General features: G+C 49.5%; 1 protein-coding gene across 1 annotated transcript; it reads right to left on the bottom strand.

Annotated features, from left to right (window-relative positions):
- Positions 1 to 1,367: 1,367 nt before the first annotated feature.
- Positions 1,368 to 22,165, bottom strand: CDCP2 (CUB domain containing protein 2). Its single transcript, XM_065928981.1, has 6 exons — positions 22,087 to 22,165; positions 12,422 to 12,769; positions 9,610 to 9,945; positions 8,061 to 8,414; positions 4,873 to 5,051; positions 1,368 to 1,694 (listed from the first exon to the last, which is right to left on the bottom strand). Exons 1-6 carry the CDS (start codon positions 22,163 to 22,165, stop codon positions 1,368 to 1,370), a joined length of 1,623 nt encoding a protein of 540 aa, XP_065785053.1.
- Positions 22,166 to 26,628: the final 4,463 nt, after the last annotated feature.

Here is a 26,628-nt window from a genome sequence, read left to right as displayed (position 1 = left end):
ATGAAAGGACTCACTTGAGTGATTCATTATGCAAATATAAAGGTGAACAAGGGAAAGTGATGTATTATAAATGTATTTTTTGTTTATTATTCGTTAACAAGATTGCTCCACTTCTTGATATATAGTGCTCTGGGGAGGGCTAGACAATTCTCGTAAGGATGCCAGAGATATTCTCACAGGAAAGCACTGGGAATCCAACCCCTGCTTACTGTGGTGTAAATCTGGAAAAATGTGGGTGGACTGGCGTAGTTCTCAGTAGACTGGAGTATATCTGAGTGAAGTCCAATAACAGGGGAAGGTCAGAGGGCTCCAAAGAAAACTCATCTGGAGGAAAAGGATGGACTGGTGAGCTAAATTTGACATTAAGGGTGAGGACAGAGACACACGGGATTTCAATCAGCATTTCAGGCAAGGATCACTATGCATGCGTGTCTGCTAAGTCGTTTCAGTCATGTCTGACTCCATGTGACACTATGAACTGGAGCCCGCCAGGCTCCTCTGTCCATGGGATTCTCCAGGTAAGAATACTGGAGTGGGTTGCCATGCCCTCCTCCAGGGGGTCTTCCCAACCCAGGGATTGAACCCCACCCCTCAATCTGCATTGGCAGGCAGGTTCTTTACCACCAGCACCACCTGGTAAGCCCAAAAGATCATTAAATATTTAAGGAAAAACACCAACATGAAAGAGCTACCAGTCCTCAGTCTCCAGCCTCATTACTGAGTACAGTGTGGGTGTCCACAGGTGGGGCTCTGTCCACCTGGGTGGACTGGCGTCTGTCAGAAGGCACACAGCCTGTCTTCAACACTTCTCTCTGTTCCTGGAGTTTGGAGGCAGGACTGGCCTGCTTTAGACAAAGTCCTCGGGGTTCCTGGGTCAGTTCAGGAGAGTAGAGGCCCCTGGATGGATACTGAACTTCCCACGAATGAAGGCTTAGGTTGAGCAATTAGTTGGAAAATTAGGAGGTGACTTATTTGTATCCTGAGATGGTGAAGTTCTCATACAAGTTACATGTCAGTTTTATCAATTCTGTCACCAGTGACCACAACTGCATACATTGACAAATAACACACACAGGAGGGTTCTTTTCTATAGCAGAAAATCTTTAAAATTAATAACAACAAAAACAATTGCACATATGTGCATGGCATGCTATAGTTTACATAGCTCTTGTCCATTTATGCTCTTCTCTGAGCCTCATGCCAGCCCTGTACCCAGATAAGTAGGGCAGAGTCAAGGACCCCAGGAACCTGAGGCTCCGAGAGAAGGCAATGACTTGCCCATGGTCACTAACAAGTCAGCAAGACCTGCTCTCACTCCTACGGTGGGGTCCCAGGGATGTCAGATGCCAGGCTCCTACCCTCCCCACCTACAGCAGCATCAGGACCACGATGGCAATCACCATGAGGACTCCCGCCAGGATGCAAAGGCCCAGGAAGACGATGTCACTGGTGTCCTGGGCCACCATGGCCACGGGGCCCTCCAGTGCCTCTGCCTCGTCCCTGGGCGGTGCCTCCTGAAGGTGCTCGGCCGTGGCAGCATAGGGCCCAAGCCAGTGCGAGCCGGACAGCAGATGCACAGAGGCCTCCTTGCGGCGTGGCTCGCAGCGGACCTCGTACTCGTGGATGTCCTCCTGCCCACCAGCTGAGAAGTCGATGTACAGCACGCTGACGATCACTGAGGTGTTATTTCTTCTCTGTGGGGATCAAGGGGCACTTGCTCACCCCTTAGGGGGCCAGGGCTGACCCTGCTGCCCCAGCTATGTGAGGACTCAGTGCCAAGGGGGCAGAACCCCCGAGTGAGGGTTCCAGTCCCAGCTTGGCCACTGACTCCTTCCCACTCAGAGCCTCTTCCCCCACCTGTAAAAGGGGTACTACCAGGATGTCTGGAAGGACAGTATCAGATTTGATGGGTCAGTACTTGCTCTGGCTTCAGGGAGGTGGAATCTATGAAAGATAGCAACTGTGACAACAGGGACATTTGCCATGTTCTGGGCTCTGCATTTAAGTGCATTATCTCATTTAATTCTCATGACAACCTTCACTAATTGGTACCATTAATATCCCCATTTGCCAGATGAGGAAAGTGAGGCCCAGGGGTTAGATCCCTTGTCTGAGGCCACACAGCACACAAGTGACAGGGAACATATTCTCCTCAGAGCTGCCCGATTCTTAACTGTCCTGTTAACCACCGTGCCTCACTCAAACCAAAGAATGCAGAACCAAAGTGGACTTTCAGGGCATCTAGCTTAATCTCCCTTCCTTGGCAATTCATTGATGTGGCCACTGAGGCTCAGCAAAGGCCATAATTGGCCCAGAGCTAGGTCCAGAAGCCAGTCTCCTGTCTCCCTGTGAGATGCTGTCTCCCTGGTGTGATGTGACTTTCCTTCTGGAATCTTTTGGCCCAGTTGTGCCTGCAGTGATTCTGTGCCCCTGTGGTTGAGTCCAGGTCAGTCCAGCTTCATCACCCAGAGGTTGGGAAGAGCCACTGAGGAGTGAGATGTGGGGAGCCTGTCACACTGCTGCCCTCCCCACCCGCAAGGATGAGGGAGACAGGAGTCCAGATGCCCTGAGACGGTGGGGCTTTGGGGCTGGGGAGTGAGGGACAACGTTTTGACAGACAGTCTGTTGTGGTCTTGACTGGGGGCTGCAGTTATGCCAGGATACTCTCCCCAAATCCAGGGCAGCCATTACACTCCTCAGGCCGCGCCAACTGCCCTGTCTGGTTGGGTTACTGTTGAGCCGTGCGTGTGTGCTAAGTCACCTCAGTAGTGTCCCACTCTTTGCAACCCCGGGGACTGTAGCCTGCCAGGCTCCTCGGTCCATCGAATTCTCCAAGCAAGAATACTGGAGTGGGTTGCCATACCCTCCTCCAGAGGATCTTCCCGACCCAGGGATTGAACCCACGTTTCTTAAGTCCCCTGCATTGGCAGGCGGGTTCTTTACCTCTAGCATCACCTGGGAAGTCCTATTTATGAGCTGAGGCTTTTCTAAAAATCAAAGCTGCCTAGAAAGTGCCAGCGAGCAGGAGGAAGCTTCCATCACTGGATGCTGGGCAGCCCTTCCAGGAAGAGATTGAAGGGGAGTTACAGATCTGGATTTCAGTGGACCGGGTGAACTTGTAGGTCTCTCCCAACTCTGGGCTTCCAAAAGGCTCTGAGACCATGTCCCCAGAGGAGTCTTCTGCCTGGTGCCCTCAGCCTGTCTTGCCACCACACTCTCTGAAGAGGACCCGCGTCCTGAAATTTTGTGATAAAGAGTTGGGGGGAGGGGGGAGAGAGAGAACCTGGGGGTGAAAGTGGGCCCAGTGAAAGGGCCAAAGTGAATCTACATAATGAAGAATGGAGGGAGAATCACTTAGAACAGGTGTGTGGGAAAGTTTCAGGGGTTTTTGATGACACTTGAGGAGGAAAGAGAGTCCGCACATACGTGGTGTTATGGTTATGAAATCAAGTCTCTGTGGTTTTTAAGAAAAGTACAGAAAAGTTGGGGGCTTCCCAAGTGGCAGAGGGGTAAAGAATCCTCCTGCCAATGCAGGAGACACAAGAGATACAAGTTCAGTCCCTGGGTTGGGAAGATCCCCCGGAGAAGGAGATCTAGTATTCTTGCCTGGGAAATCCCATGGACAGAGGAGCCTGGCAGCCTACAGTCCATAGGGTCGCAAAGAGTCAGACATGGCTGAGCAACAAAGCACGCACGCACAGAACGGTGGTCCTGCTTTTGGCCACTTGAACTGTGCATCTTTGAAAGCAACTCAATGCAGAGACTGGTCCTCATGGGTCTACAACTTACATGTGTTACACTAAGAACCCATGAGTCTAAGGTTCCCGGTTTTTATATTTCCATGATATTGATGCCAAGCTTCTATGATTATGAGGCTCTAAGTTCTAGTGGAGGTTCTGCAACTCTGAGACCCTGAGTGTCTAGGAGCTCTTTTTCTGGATGTCACGATTCCCTGCTTCTGGGGCTCTCTGTCCCTATCATCTTACGATTCTATGGAATGTGGTTCTGCCCCCAAAGAAAACCGCTCGGGGATTTAGGGGATAGACTAGAGATGAGGGCAGATTATCTTGGCAGCCAAGACTGACTCCCACTTCTCCTCTACCCAGTTCAAAAGGATGGTGGCTTCTAGGAGGCTGGGGAAGCAGAGGGTGAACTGGAAGAGCCAGAGGTACACATTTGGTTAAAGCTGGGTATGGGGGAAACACGGTTTGCTGGAAATCACGTGATTCTGCCAAATCACAAATCCTCAGATACCAAGGCCTTTCCCCGTTCCAACCTGCCCCTAAGAATGCAAACACCCAGGGTGCTTGGGCCACCACCAAGTGATGCTGAAGGCCCCAAACCCGGGTTTCAGGCTTCCAAAATACAAGGATAGTAGAAAATCTTCATTTGCACACTTCACCGCCTTTGGAGGGAGGCGGATCCTGTCTCTTGAAGGGCTTTTTTGTTTTGTGGAACCCAAAAAAGGATTTGGATCACAAGGTGGGGAGGGAGTGGGCAGGCAGGAGGCAGTAGCGCTCAAACAGCTCTGTATGTTAGAGGTGGGGACTGCGTGGCCCTGGGGAGCTCCAGGGAGGACAGGGGACAGCAGGAAAGCCTCCAGAAAGAGTCAGGACCTTGACAGAGGGGCCTCCAGTAGGGGCTGTTGGTCGTCAGCAGGTTGTGCAGCCAGATCGCCCTTCTCTATCTCCCCTACTTGAGATCCGTGTTGTGTCTATATTGAACAAGTTTGTTGAGGAAAAGGAGAGGCTGAGTCCCATATCCAGCAGGTATGATGACCAGAGCCAGGAAGAGGAGCTGAACTCTCAAGTCTGGCAGGTGCCTCTCCCCAGGGATCAGGGCCCCAGCCTCGTGTCAGCCCTCACCCCCTACCTGAGACTCAGTGCCGCAGGTGTCAAAGCGGGCCTGGATCCGGAAGTTGCTGCCCATCTCTTGGGCGGCACAGCTCCGGCTTCCCAGGTAGACTTTGGTCCGTTCTAGTGGGGCCAGCGCCTGTGCGGAGATCAGGATCTGGAAGTCGGTGCGGGAGCAGCTCACGTTCATGGGCACCACTGGGGATGGATGGGAGAGGGGAGCTGGAGGCCATGCAGGCAGGCAGTCTGACCCCCCGCCCTCTTCAACCCTGCGCCCCAAGGGCGGTGGGTGGAAAACTGAGACCCAGAGAGTGAATGGCTCTTATGCAGTCCTACAAGGACATTTTACATGTGTTTGTCCATTTAACTCCATCAGGCTATGAGCTCCAGGGCAGGCACCATTCCTACCTCTCAGCATCCTCTAAACCCAGCACAGAGAGCTTGAAAGGTGAATATACAATTGAATGAATGAATTTTGTTAATCATAATGGAAAGAATCTACTATTTGCTGATCATGTTTGCCATATACCAGGCAATTCATTCAATCATTTAACAAGTATTTACAGCCTACGATGTCCAGGCACTATCCTGAATGCCAGATATAGAAATGAAAAGAAAAAAACCAGCCTCACATGCTTGGAGTTTACAGGATCTGTAAACTCCTTCTTGGAGTTTACATTCTAGTTGGATGAGGGAGCAATAAATATGTAAAATACACCTAAGTGTCAGAGTAGTCGAAGGAAAATCAAGGAAAGAAAAAGATGGAGATGAGGAGAGCAGCATGTATGCATGGGTGGAGTTGGTGGGAGGTGAGGGTTGCAGTTTGAAAAGGGTAGTGAAGAAAGCCTCATTCTCCCTCCTCATAACGACCCCGTGAGGTGGACACGTCTAAGCCCATTTTACAGTTTTAGAGCCCCAAGCTCTGAGAGGTGACACTGTCTGCAGTGTCAAAGCTGGCATTTTAACCATCGAGTCTATAAAGAGTCCACAGTTCCTGGTCTCTCCACCCTGGGTGGTAGCCTCCACACCCCCTCCTAGCCAGGACGGTGTGACTCTTAAGTGTCTGGGTCTGTGCGAGCCTGGGTGTGCGTGCATGTGTGCATGCGGGTGTGTAGGGGGTGGTGTTTGCCTGGGGCAGGGGTGAGGTTAGGAGGAAGGACGTGGGGGTGGGGAGCTGGAGAGAGGAAAAGGAAGGAGCTGGCAGGCAGAGGCCAGGAACTCTCAACCCCTCTCCGGGAAACGCCTCAGACATATTTCAGCCTCTGGTGTCTGGGCAGTCGGGGATTTATGGGCCTGCCGTCTCCCACGATGATCTTGGTGGCGCTGAACTGTGTGTCACCTCTGATTGATGCTGAGGTCGTCCTCCAGCCGGGAGGCCGCCTGCAGCCTGGGCCACATCTGGATCCTGGCCCAGCACGAATGCCCTGTCTGACCCCAGGCTCCCAAGGGCATCAGGGAGAGAGGGGGCGGGCGGGGGTGGGGCCCTTGCATCTGAAACAGGAGCCTGGAGAGGAGAGGCCCACCCTCTGTCTCTGAAGGGACCAAAAGGAAAAGGGGCTTGTCCAAGATCACACACGGCTGGGAGAGAACCCAGGCCTGGAAATAGGCCCATCAGAACAAAGGGAACTTTGCAGCTCCTTCAGCTGGTATCTTCATTTTACTGAGACCTGTCAGCCAGCTGTGGCAGAACTCATGGCACCTGGATCTCCAAGTGCCATCCAGGAAGGGGTCACTCTAATGGAGGAAGAGTCCTCCTGCAGGTTTCTGGGTGGAGGTGACTGAAGCGAACAGAGGGAGGGTCTGCTCAGGTCACTTCGCTGCCGCTAGCTTGCTGCAGCTCTCCTGGTTCCTTCCCCTACAGGTCAGCCCCACTGAATGATCAGTGTGTGTGTGTGTGTGTGTGTGTGTGTGTGTGTGTGTGTGTGTGTGTGTGTGTGTGTGTTAGTCACTCAGTCGTGCCCAACTCTTTGCGACTCCATAGACTGTAGCCCACCAGACTCCTCTGTCCATGGAGTTCTCCAGGCAAGAATACTGGAATGGGTTGCCATTCCCTTTTCCAGAGGATCTTCCCAACCCAGGAATTGAACCCAGGTCTCCTGCACAGGTGGATTCTTTACTATTTGAACCAAAGGGAGGCCCAGCAGCATTTGAATGTGGTCCTAGTCTCTCTGAGCTCAGCCATGAGCCTCCCCCCCAGGCCTTGCTCAGCCACACAAAAAGCAGGAGTGTGAGTTCCAGCCTTGCATGTGCCACTGCTGCTTGTGTGACATTGGCGAAGTCCTTTCTTCTCTGCATCTCCATTTCTACACCTGCACAAGAGGCTCTAGCCTGGTCAGGTAGAGGGCAAAGTGGGTCCAGAGAGCAGGCTTTTCTGGGCCCATGGCCCAGGGAAGGGTGGTGAGAGGAGGGGATGGATGATAGATGCTGTCAGCTGGCAGATCTAACTGGCACTATGGAGGATGGAAAAGCTGAGTGCCAAGTTCCCTAGCCAACTCTGCAGCTAGGCACAGCCATATGATCAAGCTTAAAATAATAAGATCAAGAAGAAGAAATTTGAGTGCTTCCAAAAATGCTTTTACTTTCCTAACAAAAGGACATTTGTAGCTGGCACTTCCCCTACCCTCTTCCAGATTTGAGCATGGACATGATGCCTAGAGTGTGGCAGCCATATAGTGGTCAGGAGGCTGAGAGAATCTCAGACGTGCCAGACTGGGATATTGTTGAGTCCCTGAACCAATACAGCAGCTGACTAACTCTAGACTTCTTGTTATAAAAGGAAATCAAAGGTCTTGAAAGATGAGTAGTTTTTCAACCCACTGTCAGCCAGGACTTATGACTGTACAAGCAAGGTGGTTCAGCATTATGAACATAAATAGCATTACCATATTTTGTGTATCGCCCCTGGATACAGAGAATCAACCATAACACAAGAGAAGCCAGGGGCCCATGAAGGAAAGAGACAGATAGGGAGGAACTGGGAATTGTAGATTTGGAAGCTAGAAAAATAGGGCACGGTAATAGTGAAAATAAGCAGGAGTCACACTGGTACAGCCTCAGAGGTCCCAGGGCAGGAGTCGGCAGTGGTGTAGCCACCAGAGAAATTGGTGCAATAGAGGAAAGAGGGACGGAGGAAGGAGTCTGCAAAGTCCTGGGGCCCCAGCCTCACCTTCCCCCACCAGCACACCCGCACCCTCCACCCCAGCTGACCTCCAATGTAGGCCACAGAGAAGCCCCTGCGGGTGGTGCTACGGTCTGTGTGCAGCATAATCAGGAGCTGGTTGTGGCTTGAGGTGACCGGGGGTGGCAGGTGGTGGCCACACCAATTCCCCAGCAGAGGCGCCTCCTCACTGTCCCCATCAAAGGCTGCTAGATGGTCAAAGTCGCAGGTCCTGGTCAGACTGTTGGGCTCCTCCAGTTCCAGGTCCAGGAAGAACACCTTGACCCGGTAGCCAGGAGGCAGGCGGATGGTCCAGTGGCACCGGATATTGTTGGGGTAGGAGCTAGGGTATTGCGGGCTGGAGAAGTTGCCCCGCACCGCCGTATACACCTCCTGGCATTCTCCTGGATTGGGGAGAGCAGGTCCAAAGGAGCAACGGTGAGAAGGGTGGAGACTGTCATCATCTGCAACTGCAGCTTGGGCAGCAGGCACTATACGGATCCTAAAATCACCCTGGCAGGTTGTGGGCATCATGCAGAAAACCAGACAACTAATCCCAAAGACTGCTTTAAACTGTAACTAGCTGAAAACTGGGACTCTCATTCCAACGGGCAATCCATTGCATGAGTGTTGACTCTGCTAGGAATTCAATGAAAATGTCTAATACCTGTCCTCAGGGTTGAGTCCAAACTTGGACTTGACAGGCAAGGTGGTTCATGACCTTGCCCCTTTTTATTGAGCCCCACCCTCCAGCCTCACCAAACATCTCCTAGTACTATGGGCACACAAACCCTCTCTGTCCTCCATGCCATATGCTGATCCCTCTGCCTGGGCTTTCTTGGTGGTTCAGTGATAAAGAACCCACCTGCCAATGCAGGAGATGTAAGAGACATGAGTTTGATCCCTGAGTGGGGAAGATCCCCTGGAGGAGGGCATAGTAACCCACTCCAATATTCTTGTCTGGAGAATCCCACGGACAGAGGAGCCTAGCAGGCTACAGTCCCTAGGTTTGCAAAGAGTTGGACACAACTGAAGCAACTAACCATGCACTGTTTGAACACCCTTCCCTTCCTGCTGCCACTGTTTAACTCCTTCAAAGCAGTGCTCAATTCTCTCCTCCTCCAGGAAGCCACCCATCATTCTTACTATTAGATATCACAGATCACAGTGAGTATTCACTGTCTTCTTCTCCATCTCCTCCACTAGAGTTTAATTCCCAAGGATTCATCCATTCATTTGTACAAACAATTGAATGTCTTCTATGTAGCAGGTATAGAGATAAATCCATAGGAACTTGCAGTAAGGCAGAGGAGATCAACATGCAAACCTCATACAGAAGTGATAAGTGTTAGATCATTGCTATGAAATCACTTCTCTAAGGAGCTGAAGGAAGAGAATAATTCAGAGGGTATCAGGAAGTCTTCACAGAGGAGGTGACATGCTTGTGCCTTGGCATCGGCCAGGCAGGAAAGAGTGTGCTAGAACATTCCAGGCAGAGAAAGAGCAGGAAGTGCCAAACCCAGAGGCAGAAAAGTACAACTCCTCCCGCGCCCCGCAGCATGCACAGAGCCCCCCTGGGTTTCGCTGCAGCCCTCCCACCTGAGAAGTAGTAGGCCTTGAAGCCCCGGCCTCCGATGTTGAAGTCAGACTTGAAGACCACCTGCAGCTCGTGGCCCAGCGACACAAGTGTGGGGGGCCTGGCACTGCCGCAGTAGTGGTGCCCCCGGGTGGGGCCGGGCCCCCCAAGAACAGCCACGTAGTCGTACATGCACTGCTCACTGCCTTCCACCTGGAAGTCCGCAAACACCAGCTTGACGGTGGCGGGGCCAGCGGCCCGGATCACCCAGTGGCACTCCACGTTGTTGGGATAGTTGCTGGGGTACTCGGGGCTGACGAGGACCCCTGACAGGCCGGTCAGGACACCACCACACACATCTGCAAGGGAGCCCCCTTGAACTGGCACCCTCCCCTGGCACCCCCATCTCCTCCCTTGGGAAATGCCATTCCCACAAGTGTCCACCCAGACCCTTGTCACCACCCACCGAGCACTTGTTAAGTGGCAGGCACAAGCCATCTTTTTAGACCATCACCCTAAGGGTCGGACATGACAATGACTAAACGATGACAACAGCAAAAATAACCCCATGAGGAAAGCAGGGTGGTGTTCCCCATTTTACAGTTCGAAAACTGGAGGCAGAGAAAAGTTAAGTAACTTGCCTGTGTGAGTTTGCATTCACCCAGAGAGAGCCCAAGATAATGACCCGAGCCCAGAGTGTATCTGGGAGAGACAGGGGTCCACAGGTGGGCACTGAGGGAGAGCGGGTGGGAGAGTGGGGGCATTCACCCACCAGCCCCTCCGAATCCAGGCTGAGGGCTGCTGGTGGTAGAGGTAGTCTGCCACAGCTTTGGTAAAAGCTCTCAGACAAAGAGATGTGGAGACCAGCAGGTGCCATTGACAAGGCCCAAGGGACAGAGCAGGGCCTTGACAGCCGGTCACCCCGCTGGTATCAGGGAGGGTGCGATGTGACCAACCACTGAGTCTGTACACTTGGCATTGTGAGCCTCACTGTCCCTCCCACCAAGGACAGCGGTGCCCAGCGGCTGAGACACCTCAGACCAGGAATATTATCAAACCTCCCTAACAGAGGAGGAAACTGAGGCTTAGAGGGAGGATCTGAAGAAGTAGAGACAGACTTGAAGTCTGAAGACAACTGTGTTCTCAGCTCTGCCTTCTACTGCTGTGTGACCCTGGACAAGTAACTCAGCCTCTCTGAGCCCCATGGGAATATTAGAACTCATAAGACTTGTTCAGTCTGACCCACCAGGCTCAGACTCATGCAGTTTGAGAAGTTTCTGGTGAAAGTCCTTTGGAGCCTGGTGATGACGCTGTGACCGACTGGAGGCCACCAGGAGGAAGGGGCACCCTAGGCTGTGTCTCCTGAGGCTGCAGAATCTCATCCCCTGGCAAGGCTGTATGAATGGAGCACTGTGCTGGGCGGCTGAGGACTCGACTTCTTGTCCCAGAGTTTGCCCTTCCCAGACGTGTGATCATGGGAAGGCACATTCCCTCTCTGGTCTCAGATGCATTGTTTGTGAAAAGAAAGGACAGGTTTTGACAGTCTGTGAGATCCCTTCCAACCTCAATAGCCTTAACTTTCAAACTGTGTTAGCAGGGGCTTTCAAACTTAGCAGGGACTTTCAAACTGTGTTCCAGGCCGTCACGGTGGCCCCGGGACATCAGTCTGCAGACATCTGGTGTAAATGTCATTCTTACACTGTATTCAAGCTTTTTTTAAACTCAGTGAAAGATAGAATCCACGGTCACATATCTCAATTGTAAAGATATAACTAATTAGAGACCATCAATATTTACTGATGTTTTCAATGATTGGCTTAAAATAAATACATGTTAAAAATAAGAACTTATAAACTAAATGCTTACAACAAAATGCTGCCTTTACCTCTTTTATATATCAGAGATTAACATAAGGCTCCATCTGATGTAAGGGTACTCATGCTTTTTAAAAATATTGGAAAACATTGCACATGGTACTATAACTTTGATATCTACATCCTCCCTTCTCCCAAGGACAAAACCAAAGGCCTTCCTCATGTCAACTCAAGCAATGGGTGCCACAGAGGCTCCTGGTGCATAGCATCCACCAACAGCAATCAGGGCCAGGGTGCGGGTGGGGGCGTGCGTGTGTGTGTGTGTGTGTGTGCGTACAAGCTGATAGACTTCAGTCCCCACTGGCTTTGGAGGCATAGATTTGTAGAATGCTGAAACACGAGAACTGCAGACATATCTAATGGTAGTGGTGGAATTTTAGATCCCTAGATTTTTAGATTATTAAGATATCAAAGTTATAGTACCATGTGCAATGTTTTCCAATATTTTTAAAAAGCCTGAGGGCAGGTGCCAAGCCTGGCTGGGGGAGGAGGGGTTAGGGACCATGATGTAAGGGGTGAGCTCAGGAAAGGCTCTGGGAGGGAGAGAATCACCGGCCCCACACAGACCCTGTGCCCCTTCCACTGCTGAGGACGTGAGGGGTGGGGGGAACTCGTGTGCCCATGACGTAATAAGATGCCACAGAGGGGTGAGGAGCAGGGGCAGCACAGTGTCCCCTCCGGTGTCCCAAGGCCACTCAGGGGTGAGAAGGACAAGGATAGGTGCGCACAAGAGGCCTCGTTCCTGAGCACAGTGAGACCCTCCCGGGGCTCCCAGAATAACCGAGGGAGAGGAGGCGAGTTGCCACACAGCCACCAGGACTACCAACAGAGGCCGCCTTTGCCCCGTGAGCTACGAGAGCTGGGGCAGCCAGGTTAACAGGGCGGCCTACATGCTAAGATGCCGAGACCCGGCCCGTCTCACCTGCCCCCGCCGCCCTCCCCACCGCCGAGGCCCCCTTGCCTTTCTGGTAGCCTGCGGAGAAGCCGCGGCTGGCCACGTGCTTGTCTGAGTGGAAGACCACAGACATGACGTGCCAGGAGGAGCTGAAGGGTGGCGGGGGCACCCTGCCGCAGAACCTCCCCAGCAGGTTGCCCGGGTCCCCGGAGGCGCCGTTGTAGATCTCCAGGAAGTCGAAGCCGCACGTGTCGTGGTACTCCAGGTCAAAGGCGTGGAAGGTGAGCAGCACGGAGGAGCCCTCGGCCACCACGATCAGCCAGCTGCACTCCGTGTTGTAAGGGTAGAGCCTGGGGAAGTTGGGGCTGGAGAAGTTTCCGGAAGGTGCTGAGAGCACACCCCCACATTTGACACCTGTGGCGAGAGGGAAGAATGACTTAGAGTCAGTGCTGGGGTCTTGGATCATGGCCCAGCTTCAAAGCAGGGTCTTTGGGACGGAATGAGAGAGCAAGAGGCCATGGCCCTAAATCAATTCATTTATTCATATATTTGTTCATTCATTTACTTATTCTTCAAGTACTACCAAACATTCTTTTATGCATTCAATAAATATTGTTTGAGCGTGGGGCATTGTTCTAGGTGCTGGGGTTACAGTAGGAACAAACAGACAAAAATTCTGGTAGGGAAGATAGACAGTAAACATAATAAGGAAAATACAGAGCGTATTAACTAGTGATAAGTGCTCTGGAGAAAAATAAAGCAGGGGAAGAGATAGGAAGTGTCAGGTAGGCCTGTAATTTTATAGGTAGTGGGATTGAAACTGTACCCCCTGCAGTGGAAGCGTGGAGTCTTAGCCACTGGACTGCCAGGGAAGTCCCATGGACATGTGATTTTAAATAAAATATACTAGGCACTAAAGATGTGCACTGGGGAATTCAAAAATTAAAAGTAATATTACCCACCCCCATCCTGAGTGAAAATGTGCAGTCTATTACAAAGTTTAAAGTACATTCTTATACGTATGTATTTGTTTATATTTTGAAAAAGAAAACAATGGCAGGAAACTAATAAAAATGGTTCTCTATCACAGGAAGAAGTAAGCAGAGGGGAGGAAACAGGTGCGACTGTTAGACATCGTTAAATGCAACTTACTTTATAATTTTGACTTTTTAATCATGAATAATTTTATTTTTTTTCATTTATTTTTATTAGTTGGAGGCTAATTACTTTACAATATTGTAGTGGGTTTTGTCATACATTGACATGAATCAGCCATGGATTTACATGTGTTCCCCATCCCGATCCCCCCTCCCACCTCCCTCTGTACCCAATCCCTCTGGGTTTCCCAGTGCACCAGGCCCAATCTCTTGTCTCATGCATCCAACCTGGGCTGGTGATCTGTTTCACTATAGATAATATACATGTTTTGATGCTGTTCTCTCGAAACATCCCACCCTCGCCTTCTCCCACAGAGTCCAAAAGTCTGTTCTGTACATCTGTGTCTCTTTTTCTGTTTTGCATATAGGGTTATCATTACCATCTTTCTAAATTCCATATATATGTGTTAGTATGCTGTAATGTTCTTTATCTTTCTGGCTTACTTCACTCTGTATAATAGGCTCCAGTTTCATCCATCTCATTAGAACTGATTCAAATGAATGCTTTTTAATGGCTGAGTAATATTCCATGGTGTACATGTACCACAACTTCCTTATCCATTCATCTGCTGATGGGCATCTAGGTTGCTTCCATGTCCTGGCTATTATAAACAGTGCTGCGATGAACATTGGGGTGCACGTGTCTCTTTCAGATCTGGTTTCCTCGGTGTGTATGCTCAATGAATAATTTTAATATAATTTTTAAAATATCAAAAGATTAAGTAACCCCAATGCCACAGAACATGAAAGAGGAGAGTGAAAAAGTTGCCTTAAAACTCAACATATGGAACCTATTATACAGAGTGAAGTCAGAAAGAAAAACACCAATATAGTATATTAATGCATATATATGGAATTTAGAAAGATGGTAACGATGACCCTATATGTGAGACAGCAAAAGAGACACAGATATAAAGAACAGACTTTTGGACTCTGTGGGAGAAGGCGAGAGTGGGATGATTTGAGAGAGTAGCGTTGAAACATGTCTATTACCATATGTGAAATAGATCGCCAGTCCAGGTTCCATGCATGAGGAAGGGCCCTCAGAGCCGGTACACTGGGAGGACCCTGAGGGATGGGATGAGGAGGGAGGTGCAGGGAAGTTCAGGATGGGGGACATATGTACACCCATGGCTGATTCATGTCAGTGTATGGCAAAACCACTACAATATTGTAAAGTAATTAGCCTCCAATTAAAATAAATAAATTAATTTAAAAACAACAAAACTCAACATAAAGAAAACTAAGATCATGGCATCTTGTCCCATCACTTCATGGCAAATAGATGGAGAAACAGTGGAAACAGTGAGAAAGTTTATTTTTGTGGACTCCCAAATCACTGCAGATGGTGACTACAGCCATGAAATTAAAAGACACTTGCTCCTTGGAAGAAAAGCTATGACCAACCTAGAGAGCATATTAAAAAGCAGAGACATTACTTTGCCAACACTAGCCAAAGCTATGGTTTTTCTAGTAGTCACGTATGGATGTGAGAGTTGGACTATAAGGAAAGCTGAGCACTGAAGAATTGATGCTTTTGAACTGTAGTGTTGGAGAAGTCTCTTGACTTGCAGTCAAGTCCAAGTCTCCTTGGACTGCAAGGAGATTCAACTAGTCAAGCCTAAAAGAAATCAGTCCTGAATATTCATTGGAAGGACTGATGCTGAAGCTGAAGCTCCAATACTTTGGCCACCTGATATGAAGAACTGACTCATTGGAAAAGACCCTGATGCTGGGAAAGATTGAAGTCAGGAGAAGGGGACGACAGAGGATGAGATGGTTGGATGGCACCAACATGACGAACATGAATTTGAGTAGGCTCCAGGAGTTGGTGATGAACAGGGAAGCCTGGCGTGCTCCAGTCCATGGGGTCGAAAAGAGTCAGACATGACTGAGTGACTGAATTGAACTGATAATCGGAATAAAGGAAGTGTGTCAATGTCAATAGAAACTAAGACTTGCAGTATAAGAGGAGAGAGATACAAATTAAAACTAAAAAAACTAAGCAGAACTCTTGAGATTCTTCATTTGAATTGAGAACATCTGTATGAACTTAAGATTTATTTTTATTTCTAAAAATATTAATTTATTAGCTTTGTTCACTATAAAGTCTAAAAGCAATAATATTCCAGTAGTATTTTGTACCCCTTTGACTTAAATTAAGATTATTATGTCCAACTAAATTTGGTTAAGATTGTTATGTCCAACTAAGATGAACCAGGACTCCTTAGAGAAATAGTCAGGGGCAGAAAACATACAAAATACACTTGGGACATCTTGTCAAGCTATAAAGTAAAGAAGCTATCAAAACTGCTGGGATTGTGTCAAAACACACAGAAACCTGCTAGAAGGGGCTCCCCCTGGCTAAAGAAGGTATAATTGGAGCTTCAAAAAAGATTTATTGCAGTTCATTGAAACCCATCAAATGTATAAAAATTTATGAATTCATAATGAACTAAAAAAAATTAAAAGAAATTAAAATGGAACTTATTGATTTCTTTTAGAGATTTCTGGGGCATGAACTCATTTCCTTCTTGCTACATAGAGAAAGAATTAAGCATTTAATTTGCCTTTCCTGTTATAAACTATATGCATTTCAGGATAACTAAATAGTTAATGAAGAAAAAGTCTTATTTAAAGAAGACTACAGAAAGAATAACAACTTTAGGGACTTCCTTGGTGGTCTAGGGGTAAAGACTCCACGTTCCCAGTGCAGGGGGCCTGGATTTGATCCCTGGTCAAGGAACTAGATCCCACATGCTACAACTGGGTTCACACACTGCAGCTCAAGATCCCACATGCCACAACTAAGATCCAGCATAGCCAAATAAATAATTTTTTTTAAAAAGAACAATAACATTAGAAAACATAAGTTTGCAAACCTTAATGAAATGATCATCATCTATTCTAATCATGGAGTAAAAAGGCAAATGAGGAGAGGTAAAACCTAGTTAAGTAGATAAATATTCTCGGTAAAATTATTTCAACTTTGCTAATGTTTGAAAATTTTTATAATTAAAAAATACCAGGCTTCTCTGGTGGCACAGTGGTAAAGAATCCACCTGCCAAAGCAGGAGATGCTGGTTCGATCCCTGGTCGGGGAAGATCCCACATGCTGCAGAGTGGCTAAACCTATGGGCCACAACTATTGAGCCTGTGCTCCAGACCTGGGGAGCTGCAACTATTGAGCCCATGTGCCGCAGCTAATGAAGCCCGCATGCATAGAGCCTGTGCTCTGCAACGAGAGAAGCCACCGCAATGAGAGGCCCTTCACTGCAACTAGAGCGGAGTCCTTGCTTGCTGCAACTTAGAGAAAAGCCCACACAACAACAAAGACCCAACATAGCCAAAAACAAATGTTTAAAATTATTTTAAAAAACCATTTAAAAAATACCTGAAAAGCTACATGTATAAGAAACTTTATAGTGGATGGATGAGGCTAACTGAACCCATTGGCCAATCTTAACGTCAAAGTGGAACACTGGATAATAGGTGAGCTGATGAAACACCTATAATATCTTCTTACAGAGGAAAAAAAAGGAACCTGAAGCTTATGAAATCTCTGGATCTGTCTACAATTTAGAGGAATGTGGAAGCTAGAGAAACAGTCTAAATGACCCCATGAGGACACATTCAGCCCAGTCCAGAATGTGGGAAATTCTAATGACCCAGGTGCTTCAAAGTAAATAAGGTGGCAGAGGGAGACACCACTAATACATTTTTTAAAAGGCTCAACTAGAAGAAAATATAGAGGGTAAGTTCCTTGACTTTGGTTTCAGCAATAATTTTTTGGATTTGACAACAAAAGCAAAAATAAACAGGTGGGACTACACTGAACTAAAAGCTCCACACAACTGTTTACAATAGCCAGGACATGGAAGCAATCTAGATGTCCATCGGCAGATGAATCGATAAGAAAGGTGTGGTACATACACACAATGGGATATTACTCAGCTATTAAAAACAATGCATTTGAATCAGTTCTAATGAGGTGGATGAAACTAGAGCCCATTATACAGAGTGAAGTAAGTCAGAAAGAAAAACACCAATACAGTGTATTAACGCATATATATGGAATTTAGAAAGATGGTAATGATGACCCTACATGAGAGAAAGTAAAAGAGACACAGATGTAAAGAACAGACTTTTGGACTTTGTGGTAGAAGGTGAGGGTGGGATGATTTGAGAGAATAGCATTGAAACATGTATATTATCATATGTGAAATAGATCACCAGTCCAGGTTTGATGCATGAAACTAGTGCTCAGGGCTGGTGCACTGAGATGACCCTGAGGGATGGGATGGGGAGGGAGGTGGGAGGGAAGGTCAGGATGGGGCACACATGTACATCCGTGGCTGATTCATGTGAATATATGGCAAAAACCACCACAATATTGTAAAGTAATTAGCCTCCAATTAAAATAAGTTAAAAAAACAAAAATAAAAATAAAAGCTCCATATAACAGAGGAAACTGTTAATAAAATGGAAAAAAAACATCCTATGGAATGAGAGAAAATATTTGCAAATCATACATCTGACTAGGGGTAAATATCCAAAATATATAAAGAATTCATACAACTGAAGACCAAAAAGAAAACAAAGTCTGCTTTAAAATGAGTAGAGAAACTGCATAGGAATTTTCCCAAAGAAGTCATACAGATGACCAACAGGTGCATGAAAAGGTGCTCAACATCACTGATCATCAAGGAAATGCAAGTCAAAACAACATTGAGATACCACCTCCCATCTGTTAGGATGGTTATTAAATAAAAGACAAGAAACAACAAGTGTTGGCAAGGATGTATGGAAAAAAGGAATCTTTGTGCACTATTGGTGGGAATGTAAACTGGTGCATCCTCTATGACAAACAATATGGAGGCTTCTTAAAAAACAAAAATAGAACTCCATATGATCCACCAATTCCGCTTTGGGGTATATTTCAAAGGAAATGAAAACAGTATATCTGGGAGTTCTCTGCATTCTCACGTTCATTGCAGAATCATTCACAATAGCCAAGATACGGAAACAACCTAAATGGCCACCAACAGATGAATGGAGACACACATGACATGGGACGTTACTCGGCCTTGAAAAAGGCATTCATCCTGATATTTGCAGCAACATAGACATTGAGGGCATTGTGCTAAGTGAAATAAGCCAGACAGAGAAAGACAAATAACTGCATGGTATCACTTATATGTGAAATCTAAAATGTCAGACTCATGGAAACAACAGAAAAATGGTTGTCAGAGAAGTCAGTTAAAAAGAGAGAGAGAGAAAGACCCAAGAGTCAAATACCAACCAAAAGCAATGTGTGAACCTTGTTCAGATTCTCATTTGAACAAACCAATTGCAATAGGATTCTTTTGTTTTTGCAATAATTGGGGAAAATGGAACATGAACTGAGTATTAGATAAAATTAAGGAATTGTTATGTAATACAATTGGGAATATCTCTCAATTGAATATATATCTGTTAGATATACTCTGAAATATTTATGGGTAAAATAGTATGATATTTGAGATGGTCTTTAAATTTCTCTGACCCTCCCCTGCCCCTCTCCCTGCCAAAATGAAGATGGGGGTGGGACAGAAGAACCAGAGGGCTTCCCTGGTGGCTCAGATGGTAAGGCATCTGCCTGCAATGCAGGAGACTTGGGTTTGATCCTTGGGTTGGGAAGATCCCCTGAAGAATGGAGTGGCAACCCTCTCCAATATTCTTGCCTGGAGAATTCCATGGACAGAGGAGCCTGGCGGGCTACAGTTCATGGGGTCACAAAGAGTTGGACACGACTGAATGACTAACACTTTCATTTTCTTTAGAAGAACCAAGAAAGGCAGAATGTTGACAATTGTTGAAGGTGGTTGATGGAGACATCAGGATTTATTATACTATCTTCTCCACTTGGTGTTTGAAAATTTTCATAGTTAAAAGTTGGGAAAAAATGACCAATATATTCTTAGTCACCTTGTCAGTGAAGCTTCCCTCAACCACCCTATTTACAATTGAAACCCTCTCCCCATGCCTCTACCCTTCTCTCCCTTTTCTGCTATGTTTTCTCCATAGCACCCACCACCACTGAATGTACTATTTACTTCCTTATTTGTTCAGTTCACTGTCAGTCTGTCTCCACAAAACTGTAAGCTCCATAAAAGCAGGGATTTTTGTCTACTTTGTTCTCTGCTGTATCTCAGGCATCCTGGCATAAAGCAGGTGCTCAGTATATATTTGCTGAAAGAATGAATGAATGAATGATCTTGTATCATTATCATAAGATCCCCATAAAATAGGCAGCGCAGGTGTTACTGACTCCATTTAACAGATAAGAAAACTAAGGCCCAGAAAGGGAAGTTACCACTGTAGCTGACATCCTGTTTTGGTCCATGCAGCACCCATTCCTCTATCTCTTGCAAGAACAAGCCCCTGATTTTAGACACTGCTCCCTTCCGTTGCCTCCATATGGTAACCCTCCTGCATCTTTCCCTGACCCAGGGAGGACACATGAGCCTAGCTGGGAAATCCTGAGGCCTCCACCACTGCCTCAGTGACTGGCCTGGGGGGTGGGCCTGTGCCACCAGAATCCTGCTGCAGAATGCCCAGATGAGAACTTTTTCTTCCCTGGTCCCTAGGCTGGGAGTTAGAGCCCTGGGTGGGACCATGCTCAGGGCCTGTTGAGAAAGCTTGTCAGCAGATGGCAATAACCACGTGACAAGCAGAAACGGCCTGGAACCCAAGTGGCCCAGCTCAGCTACACTCCTGCCTCCCTGGTGACAGAGCCAGTGCATTTCTCTTCTTGCTTAAACTCATCCAGGTTGGGTTTCTGTCCCTTGCAACCGAAGGTATCTTGAAGATGCTTCACCAAAGTTCCTGTAAGAGAGGCACATTTGTCAAGCATGCGCACTGTACATGCCAGTGATGATTCAGAATGGGTCCCTCCCTGGATGCTCACAGGCAAGGGGTGAGATGGGGGGAGTTAGGCAAATGAGACAAAACCATGCGGCGTGAATGTGCTGGGGCCACAGAGGGGACTCTGGGGTCCAGAGGGAGGGAGGCCAGTCTTGCTGAAACCAGCCCTGTAAGAGGAGGGACACGGGAGAAGGGGATGTTTGGCTAGGAGGAACAAAGGCTTCATGAGTTGGGGAAGATTTGAAGGGAGGAAATGGCAGCAACTAAAGGCTCAGACTCACAGTCTCTTAGCCTCCCTGAGCCTCAGTCAGGCATCTGTGAAATGGGGATAATGACCTTGCTGGGTAGCTGTGAGCACAGATAAGAGAAAGCTGTGCAAGGGCCACAAGATGCACACCCAGTTCACAACAGGTCACCCTTTCTGGCCCTGAGAGCAGGCCAGGGCAGGAGTGGAGTCTGATCCATGCCTTTATGTCAAGAGGACAGAGGGACATCCTGGCCAGTGCCTGTCATTGTCCATCCCCCAGACCTGCCCACTGCATGGGAAAGGCCATGAGATGGTTGGAGCAAAACTCTTGTGGCCCAGGAGGTCCCAGGGGCCAGCACAGGTAGAAGCTTTGTCCTTCAGGCACCCTGACCCCCCAGGGTCACCCCAAGGCCACTGAAGTCCCAGTGGCTAGAAAGGGAACAGTTAGCTTCTCTGACCACCCCAGCATGGAGTAAGACACTTGGGTGCCTGGCCCATCTCTGCCATCAAGTAAGTTTCCTTCCTGAGACCCCCTTGAGCCTGCAGGAAGACAAGGCACAGAGAGCCGCTGGCTGAGCCCCACTACACAAGAGCTCCTTGAAGATAGGTGAGTGATACTGCTCTGGCTTCCCAGACAGAAGACTGGAGCCCCACAGAGGACCCGGGACCAGGGTGCCAGCAGAGGGTTCTAAAAGCTCCAAGGAGGGGCATCTGAAGCTGATGAAGGGATGTGGAAGTCTTCCTGGAGGAGCTGGTGTTTGAGCTGAGCTTAATGGATAAGCCAGGCAGGTGGAAATATAGAAAAGGGACCTTTCAGGCACAGGGCACAGTAGGTGAAAGCCTTAGGGTCAAGCATCTCCTGAAGGGGATGTGATCTTTTGCCAGAGCATGGGTTGGCCAAGGGATGCTGGGAACCAAGACTGGATGTTATAGAGATTGGAGCTGAACCTGGGCAAGAGGGGGTTGGCTTTATAGAGAACTTTGATGTCACTTGGCTGGTGATGGGAAAGTACAGCAGGCTCTCAGGAGGAAAATAAGGACCCCTTCCAGCGACAAATCTTTAATCGTTCTCTGAGCCATTCCCCTCACCCTTGGTAAGCATGCAGTCTTGGACAGGTTACTTAACTGCTCTCTTCCTCAGTTTCCTCATCTGTAAAATGGGAGACTGATAGCACTTTGAAGTTTGTTGTGAAGATTAAATGCATTTATGCATGATGCATAGAAAATACCCAGCACATAGTAGGCACTCAACAAATACTGTCTTTCACCATCTCAGAAGCTGTACAACTCAATTCAGCCAACTTTCCCCACAAAGGCCTTCCACTTTCTGGCCTCTCACATAGAAACCTCCTGAGACCCCACTGCCACCTTCCACCCTTCTGCCTCCCTTCCAGGTCCTGCCTGTCCCCAGCAGTTCTTACCTTTCATGGCTTGGGCTCTGAGGTCTGGGCCCAGCAGCAATACTGCCAGCAGCAGACAGAATCCCAGCTCCACCAGCATCTCCTCATCAGGTCCCCGCAGATCTGCAGAGCTCAGGGCAGGCCAGGACTTGAGGGTCTGAAGCAGGGGAAAGAGAGGTGAGGCTGAAAAGCCCTCCAAGTTAATGGTGGCGTGAATAATTCATCGGGCCCTCGAATTAGTAAGCTGATGCCCTGCGCTTCCTTCACTCCACCCTAAAGTGACGGATCCAGTGTCACCAGGTTGACACTTCTGAGATCTGCACTGGCCACACTGGATGGGGAAAGGGCTGAGAGAGAATTTGGTGGTGGAGAAACAGCAGGGGTTTGAGGGCTAGGTAGATCTGGGATCATCCTGGGTCGGCCTCCAACTTGCCCGGTGACCTTGAACAAAGTCATCCAACCCCTCTAGGTCTTGATCTGACTGCTTTATCTGGTGGGGCCACTCAGCCCCTCCTATAGGGCTATTGTGGAAATGAAATGTGGTGACACAAGCTAAAAAACACAATCGGCATTTGCTACAGGTTTTCCCATTGCCTATCCGTGTGGGAGGGGACAAGGATCCCTGAGACATGCATAGATGAGTTCAGAGGAAGAGCAAAGGGAAGAATGTAGTAGGAATAACAGAATGGGAAAACACTACAGGACAACTCCTAATGACACCTGGGGTAAAGACCCTGCCTCAATGCAAGAGACAAGAGGCGGGGGTTCGATCCTTGGGTCGGGAAGATCCCCTGGAGGAGGGCATGGCAACTCACTGCAGTATTCCTGCCTGGAGAATCCCTTGGACAGAGAAGCCTGGCGGGCTACAGTTCATAGGGTCGCACAGAGTTGGACATGATTGAAGACAGCATGCACATAGCACGCACAATGCAATCATGGATTGCATGGCCAACACTATTAAATGGTCGCCTTGTTATTGATCCACAAACCTGGCTCAAACATCACCATGTGCCAGGCCCTGTGCTAGGATCTGGGCTGCGGCAATGCCTTCAGGGGTTCCATGTCCAACAGGAAGCAGGATCTTTCAGTTTACTCTAGGAGACTATTTGGTTCAGCCAGGCCCCAGGCTCATTCCCTAAGCTCCTTCTCTGTGCAGAGCCTGTGCCAGGCCCGGGGCATCTGAGGTAAACATGGCCCATGCCTGCCTCCCAGTGAGGAGGTTGGGCTCTGCCTAGACAGACGAGGTCTGAATCCCGGCTCTACCCCTCACTGCTGGGCTGTGGGGTCCCTCTGAAGCTGGGCCTCCTGGACCACGAAGGGGAGCTTACAGTGCCTACAGTGAAAGGATTAGATGAGATGATAGTCAGCGCCTGGCTCAGCGCACAGGAGCAAGGAGGATTTTGCTGACCTCTGAGGAGCTCAGACGTCCATCTGCCAGACCACGTGTTGCCTCAGAACCATCCTTTTGTCAGGAGGTCCCCAGGGGGCCCTTTGCTGCCAGCATGGGAGGGAGGCTGCCTGGAAGGTATTCAGCCAAGAGCATTAGGAATGGTCAGGCCTGAGGGATTGGCTTATGTGTGGGGCCTAACTGACAGGAAAATAGGGGTGCCGTGTCCTGGACAGTCTGAGAGGAATGGAGCTTTTATTAAACACCTGTTGCATGTGTAAGAGGGTTTCCCCAGTGGCTCAGTGGTAAAGAATCTGCCTGTAGTGAAGGAGATGCAGGAGATGCAGGTTTGATCCCTGGGTCAGGAAGACTGCCCTGGAGCAAGGAATAGCAGCCCACTCCAGTATTCTTGCCTGGGAAATCCCACGGATGGAGGAGCCTGGTGGTAAACACCCCACGGGGTCGCAAAGAGTTGGACAAGACTAAAGTGACTGAGCACACGTGTGTGCGCACACACACACACACACTCACGCATGTCTGAGAGAGGGCGCTAACCCAGTGTCTGCTGAGTCCTGGGCATTGCGCTGAGCTTCCCAGACCTGTGTGTGTTCCCCTCAGTTTCAGAGGCACAGATTGGCCTCCCCGTCTTGCAGAGAGGGAAACTGAAGCACAGAGGGTTTGAGCCACTGTTGTGGGTTGAGTTGCTTCACAAGAAGACCCTGTGGCAGGGAATCGAGGACAAGGAGTGTATCTGGAAGGTGATCCCAGGAAGCACATATCGGGAGCTGGGGCAGGGAGATGAGGGGTGAGAAGAAGCTGACTCAGGGTGCGTTAACCTGCAGCTGACCACTGTGAGTAACCGAGCCTCCACCCTCATGGGCATCTCCGGGAGACAGCGTTCCACTGAGGGGCAAGGAGGCAGTGCATTTGTCCGCCAACTGCCAGCTGCCCCTGGGTGACCGCCGCTTGAGACCATCCTCTCGCGGGCATCTCTAACCTGCCTGTTAAGCTCCAGTGTCCAGGTGTCACAGCAGAAGCCTGGGAATGGTGAAGACCGCAGGATGTGGGCGGGGCCGTGACGCATTCATGTGTTGCCCCCTGAACCCCTCACCTGTGACGTGTTCGTCCCACCCCTGGAACAGCCGCATCTCTCTCAGCACTTTGGCGACACTCCTTTCCTGTCCCTGCTCATCTCCCCCGTCGCCTCGCATATCCCTCACCCCCTTCCCCCTCGGGCTTAGACCACAGGGTCAGGGTCATCCTACTCTCCTTTCATGCCATCTGCTGGACAAGCCCAGCTGGCCACTTTCTCCCCTGGGTGTCTGGACCTCTGGGTGCTGCTAGGCAGAGTGCCGTCCCTGTGTGGTCAGCACCGTGCTGAACCCATTGTTCATGGTCTCCAGCCTCGTCTAGGATCTCAGCTCCGCCCCCAGCCTTGCCTTGGCTCCCCCAGTGGCTCTCTCCCTGACTCCACAGACACCATCCCAGGCAGTCAGCAGCCTCCCTGAGACAGTGCATCCCCACCGCTCCTGCGGGTGACCCCATGCGTTCCTGCAGAGGGAGAAAGGCAAGCAGTAAGCAGGGGCCCCTTCACCTTACGGTCCTCACCCTGTGCTCATGCACTCCTCCCCCGAGCCTCAGGAAGGTGGTTCCACCTCCCGCCTGAGCCCCGCCTCAGGCACCTAGCTCTCCAGCAGCGCCTGGCATTCTCCATCCACAGTTAAGTGCACGCGGGTCTCCCCATCATGGGACACACTCTCTGCGAGCCTGTGCTCCCCTCCAGCACTCACTTCTACCCATCTACTGGCTTTCACAGCCAGGCTTCTTGAGAACAGCATCTAGACTCATCTTCAGTTTCTCCCCTCCCCTCCCCCTTCCAAGTTCTGCTGGGTGCACTGCCTCCCTGCCGTCAAGTTATCTGTGTCCTGGTCACTAACAATTTCTGGTCACTAAGTCTCGTCAGGGTTCCCTCTTTGTCCTAAATAAACCACATGCTTTCACATCCTGTCTCAAGGTCTGCTTCTGGGAGGGCCCAAACTGAGACGCATGCCCACTCTTAGATCATCACTGGTGAGAGTTTATCCTGATGGGCTTAACACAGCTCACCTCGGAAGACCAGGCATATCCCTTCCACAACATACCAGAGTTTGGAGGGCAGGAGCAAAGGTGGCTGCTAGTCTGGCATCCAGCTGTAACCGCCGTAGAGCGCCTCAGGCCCCTCAAAATCCACGGCTCCCAGCTGACCACGACGCCGCCCCTCCCCAGACTTGCTGCTCCTCTGGCATTTCCTCAAGGTGGCAGCACAACCAGCCCACCAGGAAGGATGCGGGAGCTGCCCGGGCTTCCCTCCCCCTCATCCCCACAGCGGCGGTCGCACTTGAGCCTAGTAACAGCTCTTGGCTCTGAGGCAGCTTCTGAAGACACCACCACCCCTCCCCGCCTCTCTCTGCATTTCTACAGTAGGCTCCTCATCTCGCCCACCTGCGCACCTCCACTCTTGCCTGCCCCCTGCCCACCCCGACCACTCTGCTCTGATCTTTTTAAAATGCTGACTGACCATGTCAGCCCTCTGCTCAGGATAAAATCCAAAGTCCTCTACTTGGTGTTCGTGCCTCTTCAGGACTCCTCCCCTCTCCCCCACTCACACACACACAGAGCACGTCTCAGATCTTGTGCCCATCCTGAGCATCACAGCCCAGTCATCAGCACCTCTCTCACTTCTCCTACATGCCATGCCCTGAGCCTGGACTGCCTTCCTTTCTGCTCTATCTTCCCTTGACAGACTCTTGCTCACCCTTCAAAACATTGTCACCTCCTCCAGGCAGTCTTCCTGACCATACCCCGAGCTAGGAGTCTGCCCCTCCCTGGATGTACCCCCTGGCACAGAGAGGATCGCCCATGCTCTGACTGCCATGTTTCTCTGTGAATATCCTCTGTCTTCTTGGGTTTTCATCCCAGTGCCCAGCACGAGCTTTGCTCAGAGCACATCCTCTCATGGTCTCCATCCTGCTGCGTGTCCTCCCTAGCAGATGCTAAGGGCTTGGCAGCCAGTCTTGGATTGAATGGCTCAGGGACACCCAGCTAGGAAGTGTCCTTGTGGATTTGAGCCCATGTTCCTCTTCGTCCCCAGTGTGTGCTTTTAACCCCACCCAGTGACTGGACTGTCTAGTGTGGTG

The sequence above is a fragment of the Muntiacus reevesi genome, chromosome 1 (assembly GCF_963930625.1).
Source record: "Muntiacus reevesi chromosome 1, mMunRee1.1, whole genome shotgun sequence".
Lineage (NCBI taxonomy): Eukaryota > Metazoa > Chordata > Mammalia > Artiodactyla > Cervidae > Muntiacus > Muntiacus reevesi.
This window is presented reverse-complemented; position numbering and strand designations above follow the sequence as displayed.

Bases quoted from the DNA above. Each gene is read 5' to 3' on its own strand.
- CDCP2 (XM_065928981.1), bottom strand. From the start codon at position 22,165: ATGCTGGTGGAGCTGGGATTCTGTCTGCTGCTGGCAGTATTGCTGCTG. The intron at 12,770-22,086 runs GTAAGAACTGCT...CTCTCGCCACAG, and splicing joins CAGAGCCCAAGCCATGAAAG to GTGTCAAATGTGGGGGTGTG. The intron at 1,695-4,872 runs GTAGGGGGTGAG...TGATCCCCACAG, and splicing joins CCTGCGGCACTGAGTCTCAG to AGAAGAAATAACACCTCAGT.